Source organism: Haliotis rubra, unplaced genomic scaffold (assembly GCF_003918875.1).
Source record: "Haliotis rubra isolate DU_JTF1 unplaced genomic scaffold, ASM391887v1 Scf526, whole genome shotgun sequence".
Taxonomy (NCBI): Eukaryota; Metazoa; Mollusca; class Gastropoda; order Lepetellida; family Haliotidae; genus Haliotis; species Haliotis rubra.
The window spans coordinates 254264-266660 of NW_025767220.1; the positions used below are offsets into that span (position 1 = coordinate 254264).

Genomic DNA, 12397 nt, shown 5'->3' on the forward strand with positions numbered 1-12397 from the left:
ACACTACCTATGACACCACCTGTATGTAAAACAACCTGCACTACACCTGTATGACACCACCTGTATGTCACACAACCTATACCACACCGGTATGACACCACCTGTATGTCAAACAACCTGTACCACACCTGTATGTCACACCACAAATAACACACCTGACTGCCACACCTTATGTACCACACCTGTATGTGACACCACCTGTACCACACCTGTAAGTCACACCACATGTACCACATGTACCACACCTGAATGCCACACAACCTGTACCACACCTGTATGTCACACCATATGTACAACACCTGTATGTCACACACGTAACACACCTGTATGTCACACCACATGTACAACACCTGTAAGTCACACCACATGTACCACACCTGTATGTCACACCTTATGTACCACACCTGTATGTGACACCACCTGTACCACACCTGTATGTCACACCATATGTACCACACCTGTATGTCACACCATATGTACCACACCTGTATGTGACCCCACATGCACCACACCTGTATGTCACACCACCTGTATGTCACACCACCTGTAACACATCTTTATGTGACTCCACCTGTACCACACCTGTATGTGACTCCACATGTACCACACCTGTATGTCACACCACCTGTACCACACCTGTATGTCACACCACCTGTAACACATCTGTATGTGACTCCACCTGTACCACACCTGTATGTGACACCACCTGTACCACACCTGTATGTCACACCACCTGTACCACACCTGTATGTGACTCCACCTGTACCACACCTGTATGTCACACCACCTGTACCACACCTGTATGTCATACTACCTGTAACACATCTGTATGTCACACTAACTGTAACACATGTACTCTACAAAACATGTTTAAAACACCTGTCGTCAACACCACCTGTGTACCACACCTGTACCACACCTGTATTTGACATCACCTGTGACACACCTGTATGTCATCCTACCTGTAACACACCTGTATGTCATACTGCCCATACCACATCTGTATGTGACACCACCTGTACCACACCTCTATGTCACACATGTACCACACCTGTGACACCACATGTACCACACCTGTATATCACACCGTATGTACTACACCTGTATGTCACACATGTAACACACTTGTATGTGACACCACATGTACCACACCTGTATGTCACACCATATGTACAACACCTGTATGTTACACACATAACACCTGTAAGTCACACCACATGTACCACACCTGTATATCCCACCTGTACCACACCTGTATGTCACACAACCTGTACCACACATGTATGTCACACCATATGTACCACAACTGTCTGTCACACCACATGTACCACACCTGTATGTCACATCACATGTACCACACCTGTCCGTAACACCTGTACCAGACCTTAATGTCACACAAAATGTACACCTGGATGTCACACTACCTGTACCACATCTGTATGTCACACAATGTGTACCACACCTGTATGTGACACCACATGTGACACCACATGTACCACACCTGTGTGTGACACCACATGTACCACACCTGTATGTGACACCACCTGTACCACACCCTTAATCTGTATGTCACACTAACTGTAACACATGTACTCTACAGAACACGTTTAAAACACCTGTCGTCAACACCACCTGTGTAACACACCTGTCCTCCACACCACCTGTACCACACCTGCATGAGACACCACCTGTACCACACCTGTATGTCATACTTCCTGTAACACACCTGTATGTCACACCACCTGTACCACACCTGTATGTCACACAACCTGTACCACACCTGCATGTCATACTACCTGTAACACATCTGTATGTCACACTAACTGTAACACATGTACTCTACAGAACGTGTTTAACACAATTGTCCTCCACACCACCTGTCTAACACACCTGTACTCCCACCGCATGTGTAACACACCTGTCCTCCACACCACCTGTGTAACACACCTGTACTCCACACCACCTGTGTAACACACCTGTACTCCACACCACCTGTGTAACACACCTGTACTCCACACCACCTGTGTAACACACCTGTACTCCACACCACCTGTGTAACACACCTGTACTCCACACCACCTGTGTAACACACCTGTACTCCACACCACCTGTGTAACACACCTGTACTCCACACCACCTGTGTAACACACCTGTACTCCACAACGCATGTGTAACACACCTGTCCTTTACACGACCTAACACACCTGTACTCCACACCACCTGTACTTCACACCACCTGTCTAACACACCTGTACTCCACACCACCTGTGTAACACACCTGTACTCCACACCGCATGTGTAACACACATGTCCTTCACACGACCTGTCTAACACACCTGTCCTCCACACCACCTGTGTAACACACCTGTACTCCACACCACCTGTACTCCACACCACCTGTGTAACACACCTGTACTCCACACCACCTGTGTAACACACCTGTACTCCACAACGCATGTGTAACACACCTGTCCTTCACACGACCTAACACACCTGTACATCACACCTACACTTACCACATGGGATTCCCAGAATTTTTCACATCGTCAGCTTCCTGCATGAGTTTCCCGACTGCATTACACAGAGCTGGACCACTGTCTGCCTGAAACTCACTTGACAGGGACTGAAACACAAGAGGTACACAATCACAAACAGGTAGAAATAAACTAAAATATTAGGACAATCACAGACAGGTAGAGATAATCTAAAATATTCGGACAATCACAAACAGGTAGACATAAACTAAAATATTAGGACAATCACAGACAGGTAGAGATAATCTAAAATATTCGGACAATCACAAACAGGTAGACATAATCTAAAATATTCAGACAATCACAGACAGGTAGAGATAATCTATAATATTAGGACAATCACTGACAGGTAGATATTATCTAAAATATTAGGACAATCAAAGACAGGTAGATATAATCTAAAATATTAGGACAATCAAAGACAGGTAGAGATAATCTCAGACAATCACAGACAGGTAGAGATAATCTCAGACAATCACAGACAGGTAGAGATAATCTCAGACAATCACAGACAGGTAGAGATAATCTCAGACAATCACAGACAGGTGGACATAATCCAGACAATCAAAGAGGTAGAGATAATCTCAGACAATCACAGACAGGTGGACACAATCCGCAGACAAGTAAAGACGAAGACAGGGGGGACAACTGACCAGCAGTAGGTCCTGGGCAGAGATCCTCACAGAGTAGGAGAAACTGTCGTCATCCTCGTCCTCCACGAACTGGTCTGGATTGCTGCTCCACAGTCGGATCTGAAAAATGTCAGAGGTAAAAGAGCCTAGCTACGACAAACTAAAGCAAAAAGACTTCCAGACAGCCAATCAATGTTCACTGCAGAATTAATGGGCATGGTAACAGCACTCCATGACCCGCTTGTTAAATATCACAATAACATTGTAATACCAACACACTCACTCAGTGGTCTCCAAGCAATGAAAAACCCCACAAAAAAACCAACCTAAAACTAATAAACGAGATACTAAAAACCACTCGCCTTAGGCAATAAGGCAGAGTTCCTATGGATCCCTATCCATGTTGGTGTGTTCGGCAACGAACATGCCGACCTAACAGCCAAAGTGGCACTTAAACTCCCGGAAGTTAACATAAACATACTATTATCTAAAAATGAATTCAAAAGCCAACAAAAACAAAAAATCTTCCTAAGGCCATAACAGATTTTATTTCTTTTTTCACAGATCTGCCGGTCATATTTTTTCAAGAATAAGGAACAAAAATTGGACAAAAATGTAAACTTACAAGACATTGTTTTTAGACTATTTTCTTACTCATATACACCTCATGAATTCCCAAAAGTAAAATACTTTTAGTATTTAGAAGGAATACTACTTTGACAGGTGACTTTATTTTTATATCTTTTTCCTCCTGCCTTTAGGTTTTCTGAGGACAAAAATCAGTAAAACAAGAAATAAAATTGGTCTGGCCTAAAGTGGCAATGTAAATACCAAATTTCAAATTCAAAAGTAAAACATCCATTCGAAAAACTACCATAAATCTAAAGACTGACAAATGCACACACTGCAAGGAAACAGATACACCAAAACATGTCCGACTACGCTGAATACATTACCAACAACACAGAACGGTGCTGCACAGTTCACTGGACACGAATACAGACCTTACATTACTAAAGTGTCTGACAGACTGGTTCACTGCCATGCCATATATGGAGGAAGTGTCTGACAGACTGGAGGAAGTGTCTGACAGACTGGTTCACTGCTATGCCATATATGGAGGAAGTGTCTGACAGACTGGTTCACTGCTATGCCATATATGGAGGAAGTGTCTGACAGACTGGTTCACTGCTGCGCCATATATGGAGGAAGTGTCTGACAGACTGGTTAACTGCCATGCCATATATGGAGGAAGTGTCTGACAGACTGGATCACTGCTATGCAATATATGGAGGAAGTGTCTGACAGACTGGGTCACTGCTATGCCATATATGGAGGAAGTGTCTGACAGACTGGTTCACTGCTGTGCCATATATGGAGGAAGTGTCTGACAGACTGGTTCACTGCTATGCCATATATGGAGGAAGTGTCTGACAGACTGGTTCACTGCCACGCCATATATGGACGAAGTGTCTGACAGACTGGTTCACTGCTGTGCCATATATGGAGGAAGTGTCTGACAGACTGGTTCACTGCATGCCATATATGGAGGAAGTGTCTGACGACAGACTGGTTCACTGCCATGCCATATATGGAGGAAGTGTCTGACAGACTGGTTGACTGCTGTGCCTGCCATATATGGAGGAAGTGTCTGACAGACTGGTTGACTGCTGTGCCATATATGGAGGAAGTGTCTGACAGACTGGTTCACTGCTGCCATATATGGAGGAAGTGTCTGACAGACTGGTTCACTGCCATGCCATATATGGAGGAAGTGTCTGACAGACTGGTTCACTGCCATGCCATATATGGAGGAAGTGTCTGACAGACTGGTTGACTGCCATGCCATATATGGAGGAAGTGTCTGACAGACTGGTTCACTGCTGTGCCATATATGGAGGAAGTGTCTGACAGACTGGTTCACTGCTGTGCCATATATGGAGGAAGTGTCTGACAGACTGGTTCACTGCTGTGCCATATATGGATAGTGTCTGACAGACTGGTTGACTGCTGCGCCATATATGGAAGGAAGTGTCTGACAGACTGGTTCACTGCTGTGCCATATATGGATAGTGTCTGACAGACTGGTTGACTGCTGCGCCATATATATGGAGGAAGTGTCTGACAGACTGGTTCACTGCCATGCCATATATGGAGGAAGTGTCTGACAGACTGGTTCACTGCTATGCCATATATGGAGGAAGTGTCTGACAGACTGGTTCACTGCTGTGCCATATATGGATAGTGTCTGACAGACTGGTTGACTGCTACGCCATATATGGAGGAAGTGTCTGACAGACTGGTTCACTGCTACGCCATATATGGCCAAAGTGTCTGACAGACTGGTTTACTGCTGTGCCATATATGGATAGTGTCTGACCGACTGGTTGACTGCTAATATGGAGGAAGTGTCTGACTGCTCACCTGGTCCTGTGTCATCTGCATGTAGATTATCACGTAGTACAGAATCTGGTCAATGGTCTTCTTCACGGTGTTGCGGAATTTGGAGGAATCAATGAGAGCATGAACAAACTCAAACACACTGTATACCAGGTTCTCAAACCCCAAGATGTCACCTGCAAAAACATCACAAGTCTAGACAAGGAATGTTAAAGGTCACATGCAACGTAAAACACAACTTTGCAGATTCTGATACCTTTCGGTATGGACTTACCGAAACAACTCATCAAAATGCAAATTCAACTTATAAAGTTGAAAAATAACACGATAAAAAAATGCGCGAAATCGTAGTTCAAATGATTCACTAATTTTCCCCCAGCACTTGGTGGGAATTCAAGTGGTTTCAACAGCTGGGCTGTGCTCATAGCACGTGAGCAGTGAAATAGGTTCGCGCAGCTTAGAAGCGGGTTGTCCGGTCAATACTCGGTGAAGGCTTTGGTGTGAGCTATTTTTCTAATGGTTTGTTGATATTTCACAAGCGCAATCTTTTTATATGTTATGACAGTAGATTAACTGTATATAATTTCATTTGTCTATTTTACCACACGTTCTTCTTACCGAGTCACTTTTCTCAGTTCGATAATTTTTAAAAGCAATGCCATTATTTGCGTTGACAGAATTTCTAACTGTGATATAGATATGTCGTTGTCACAGACAAAACTCAATGTCTGTTTTATTGACACCTATATGTCTGCCTGCCTGTCTGCTAATGACAATATTCAATACACAACTGCAATCACTGACCACATGCAATTTGAACTTAACACCAATCAGGCTATACACCATAAACAAAATGCATTGATTTATGGCCTCGAGTTCGGTCTCTGTCACATTATGTAATTACACAGACAGGCAGGTGTGATACTTATGCGATGACATGTTATGATGTCTGTTGATTGCAAAATGTTATACACACAAAATGAGCATGTATTTACAAAACCCACATCTCTATATATACACACACAATGAGCTGAGGGCATCTGCAAATGAACCAGCCGTTGCACCCACCCGCTCTGACTGCAAAAAGTACAATATTTTGTACTTGGGTTTTACTTCCCTAGAAAGCGAAGCAGCCGGGATAAACGAACCCAGTCAGAGAGCGGTGGGTGTGCACTCAAGTGTAACAGCTGGTTCATTTGAAGATGCCCTCACAGCTCATTGTGTGTGTATATATAGAGATGTTTAGGTTATGTAAATACATGCTCATGCTTTGTGTGTATAACATTTTGCAATCAACAGACATCATAACATGCCTGTCTGTGTAATTACATTGACACTGATAGGTGTTAAGTTCAAATTGCATGTGGTGAGTGATCGAAGTTGTGTATTGAATATTGTCATTAGCAGACATGCAGGCAGACACATAGGTGTCAATAAAACAGACATTGAGTTTTGTCTGTGACAACGACATATCTATATCACAGTTAGAAATTCTGTCAACGCTTAAATAATGACATTGCTTTAAGTATCGAACTGAGAAAGTGACTTCGTAAGAAGAATGTGTGGTGAAATAGACAAATGAAATTATATAAACAGTTAAATCTGTAATACTGTCATAACATATAAAAAGATCGGCGTTTGTGAAATATCAACAAAACATTAGAAAAATATAGCTCACACCAAAGCCTTCAATTGAGCATTCACCTTTAGCGATGGTTTTCTGTTTTGAAATGTCAAGCGCCTCACTGGTTGACAAAGGTTCTTTTATGTAATGAGTAGATTATTTACTATTTGTTTTCATTAGACCACTCCTGCTCACGACCTTATAATCCGGACAACCGGCTTCCAAGCTGCGCTTGAACCTTTTCACTCGCGCATGTGCTATGAGCCCAGCCCAGCCGTTGAAACCACTTTTCCCTAAAAGCTGGGGAAAATTAGTGAATCGTTTGAACTCCGATTTCACGCCTTTTTTTTTTTCATCGTGTTATTTTTAAACTTTATAAGTTGAATTTGCATTTTTGATGATTTGTTTTGGTAAGGTTTCAGAATCTGCAAAGTTGTGTTTTACGCTGCATGTGACCTTTAACTAAAGACACATAAGAGTCACCTCACTACACAGCCACTTCCCCATGACAGTCACCTCACTACACAGCCACTTCCCAGGACAGTCACCTAACTACACAGCCACTTCCACAGGACAGTCACCTCACTACACACAGCCGCTTCCACAGGACATTCACCTCACTATACAGCCGCTTCCACAGGACAGTCACATCACTACACAGTGCAGCCTCCACAGGACAGTCACCTCACTACACAGCCGCTTTCACAGGACAGTCACCTCACTACACAGCCGCTTCCACAGGACAGTCACCTCACTATACAGCCACTTCCACAGGACAGTCACCTCACTATACAGCCGCTTCCACAGGACAGTCACCTCACTATACAGCCGCTTCCACAGGACAGTCACCTCACTATACAGCCGCTTCCACAGGACAGTCACCTCACTATACAGCCACTTCCCCCAGGACAGTCACCTCACTATCACTTCCATACAGTCACCTCCTCCACAGGACAGGACAGTCCCCTCACTACACAGCCGCTTCCACAGGACAGTCACCTCACTACACAGCCGCTTCCACAGGACAGTCACCTCACTATACAGCCACTTCCACAGGACAGTCACCTCACTACACAGCCACTTCCACAGGACAGTCACCTCACTATACAGCCACTTCCACAGGACAGTCACCTCACTATACAGCCACTTCCACAGGACAACCCCTCACTATACAGCCACTTCCACAGGACAGTCACCTCACTATACAGCCACTTCCACAGGACAGTCACCTCACTACACAGCCACTTCCACAGGACAGTCACCTCACTATACAGCCACTTCCACAGGACAGTCACCTCACTATACAGCCACTTCCACAGGACAGTCACCTCACTACACAGCCACTTCCACAGGACAGTCACCTCACTATACAGCCACTTCCACAGGACAGTCACCTCACTATACAGCCACTTCCACAGGACAGTCACCTCACTATACAGCCACTTCCACAGGACAGTCACCTCACTATACAGCTTCCAGCAGGACAGTCACCTCACTACAGCCGCCTCCAGGACAGTCACCTCACTATACAGCCACTTCCACTCAGGACAGTCACCTCACTATACAGCCACTTCACAGCCACTATCCACAGGACAGTCACCTCACTCATACAGCCACTTCCACAGGACAGTCACCTCACTCATACAGCCACTTCCACAGGACAGTCACCTCACTATACAGCCACTTCCACAGGACAGTCACCCCTCACTATACAGCCACTTCCACAGGACAGTCACCTACAGCCACTTCTACAGGACAGCCACTTCACTTCCACAGGACAGTCACCTCACTATACAGCCACTTCCACAGGACAGTCACCCTCACTATACAGCCACTTCCACAGGACAGGACCCACTAGTCACCACTTCCCACTATACATCACCACTATCCACAGGACAGTCACCTCACTATACAGCCACTTCCACAGGACAGTCACCTCACTACACAGCCACTTCCACAGGACAGTCACCTCACTATACAGCCACTTCCACAGGACAGTCACCTCACTATACAGCCACTTCCCACAGGACTCACCTCCTATACAGACAGTCACCTCACTATACAGCCACTTCCACAGGACAGTCACCTCACTATACAGCCACTTCCACAGGACAGTCACCTCACTATACAGCCACTTCCACAGGACAGTCACCTCACTACACAGCCACTTCCACAGGACAGTCACCTCACTATACAGCCACTTCCCACAGGACAGTCACCCCTCAATTCCCACTACAGCCACTTCCCTTACAGGACAGTCAGCCACTTCCACAGGACAGTCACCTCACTATACAGCCACTTCCACAGGACAGTCTACACAGCCAGGTTTCCACACCTCACTATACAGCCACTTCCACAGGACAGTCACCTCACTATACAGCCACTTCCTCCCAGGACAGTCACCTCACTATACAGCAGGACAGTCACCTTCCCACAGGACAGTCACCTCACTACACAGCCACTTCCACAGGACAGTCACCTCACTATACAGCCACTTCCACACAGACAGACAGTCACCTCACTATACAGCCACTTCCACAGGACAGTTTCCCTCACTATACAGCCACTTTCCACAGACAGTCATTCCTTTCACACCAGCTACTTCCTACTGGGACAGTCACCTCACCATACAGCCGCTTCCACAGGACAGTCACCTCACCCACTTCCTGGACAGGAAGTCACCTCACTTATACCACTTCCACAGGACAGTCACCTCACTACACAGCCACTTCCACAGGACAGTCACCTCACTACACAGCCACTCCACACAGGACAGTCCACTTCCACACACAACCCCCTTCCACAGGCACAGCCACTTCCATAATAGCTTCCACAGGACAGCTCACCCTCACCATCCATGGACAACCCACTCACACACAGCCAGCTTCCACAAGACATTCACCTCACTACAATGCCACTTCCACTGATAGTCACCCCCACCACAGCCAATTCCCACAGGACAGTCACACCTACACTGGTCCTTACAGCCTGCCACAGCCACTTCCACAGGACAGTCACCTCACTACACAGCCAGCTTCCACAGGACACAGTCACCTCACTACATATTTTTCACTTCCACAGGACAGTCACCTCACTACACAGTCCGCTTCCACAGGACTGTGGCGTTCACGGCCACTATACAGCCACTTCCTACAGGACAGTCACCTCACTATACAGCCCTTCCACGGGGTTCCTAATCCAGGACAGTCCACCTCACTACATAGCCATATATACTTCCACAGACAGCCACACTAACTATACAGCCCTTCCAGGACATGTCACCTCACTACAGCCACTTCCACAGGACAGTCACCTCCTATACCTACTCCACAGCCCCTCACAGGACAGTCACCTCACTATACAGCCACTACCACAGGATAGTCACAGTCAGTCCTCACTACACAGCCACTTCCACCGGGACGGCCCACCTCACTCCAAATACACAGCCAGGACTTCCTACAGGTGACAGTCACTCCCACTATGCAGCCAGCTTCCCCACAGGGACAACCCACCTCACACTTCCCACAGGACAAACTACAGCCAGCTTCCACAGGACAGTCCAATTCTCACTATACAGCCACTTCCCACAAGACAGTCACCACTATACAGTCACTTCCACAGGACAGTCACATCCACACAGTCAGCCTCCACAGGGACAGTCACCTAACTTCAGCCGCCAGGACAGTCACCTCACTACACAGACGATTCCACAAGACAGTCACCTCACTATACAGCCACTTCCACCAGGACAGTCACCTCACTATACAGCTGCCTCCACAGGACAGTCCACCTCCACTATACAGCCACTTCCACAGGACATTCACCCCTCACTACACAGCCACTTCCACAGGACAGTCACCTCACTATACAGCCACTTCCACAAGACAGTCACCTCACTATACAGCCACTTCCACAGGACAGTCACATCACTATACAGCCGGCTTCAAGACAAGACAGTCACCCTCACTATACAGCCACTTCCACAGGACAGTCCCCTCACTATACAGCCACTTCCACAGGACAGTCACCTCACTATACAGCCACTTCCACAGGACAACCCCCTCACTATACAGCCACTTCCACAGGACAGTCACCTCACTATACAGCCACTTCCACGCATGACATTCACCTCACTATACAGCCACTTCCACATGACAGTCACCTCACTATACAGCTACTTCCACATGACCAGGACCAGTCACCTCACTACACAGCCACTTCTACAGGACAACCCCCTCACTATACAGCCATTTCCACCAGGACAGTCACCTCACTACACAGCCGCTTCCACAGGACAGTCACTCCTCACTACACAGCTGCTTCCACAGGACAGTCACCTCCATTACACAGCCACTTCCACAGGACAACCACCTCTCACTACACAGCCATTTCCACAGGACAGTCACCTCCCTACCACACACAGCCTTTCCACAGGATACAGTCACCTCACTATCATAGCTGCTACTTCCACAGGGACAGTCACCTAACTACACAGCCACTTCTACAGGACAGTCACCTCACTATACAGCCACTCTAACAGGACAGTCACCTCACTCATACACACAGCCGGCTTCCCACAGGACAGTCACCTCAGTATACAGCCACAATGGAATATTCAGCTACAAGCTACATCATTGAAGGTAACAAGAGCGACATTATCAGGAAAAGCTGTTTAATGCCTTAGTGTATTCCAGGACACAAGTGGCAAACACTGGAACCACTGCATTACTCTCACATGAAGGTTACTTGAGACTGGGTAACAGATCAATACAAGAACTCACCATCCTAATCTACTGGATCCTCTGCCTCCTCCTGATTGTTGACAACTGTTCTCACATAGCTGATCAAAGTCAAGGATGTTCACAAAAATACAAGTACACAGATTTTAACATCCTGATCAAGGCAAAGGTCATTTATAAACAAGAGTCATCAGGAGATGATTATATCCCTATTACATTTTCACGGACAAATCTTACAGTCTCAAATCATTTTCTATGGAAATCATGAAAAATATACATGAAAAAATCTTATAAATAGCAAAAGGCATCAATTTCAAGATCTGACTCCATATATTTGCCTAGTTATGTTGAAAGATATTGAACAGTTTTGAGTTGTGATCCGAAAACGAAGCCCACTCCCCCTAATATCCCTCTAGTACTACACCACTACAGTATATGCTGCTCACAAGTACTACACCACTGCAGTAC

General features: G+C 46.1%; 1 protein-coding gene across 1 annotated transcript in view; it reads right to left on the reverse strand.

The window, feature by feature from the left end:
* LOC124252829 (importin-9-like) overlaps positions 1 to 12397 on the reverse strand; it is a 78278-nt gene that overhangs the window by 38485 nt on the left and 27396 nt on the right. Inside the window, 4 exon segments of the mRNA XM_046686504.1 lie at positions 2517 to 2623; positions 3188 to 3286; positions 5591 to 5742; positions 11972 to 12030. Of these exon segments, the coding sequence (XP_046542460.1) occupies positions 2517 to 2623; positions 3188 to 3286; positions 5591 to 5742; positions 11972 to 12030 (417 nt within the window).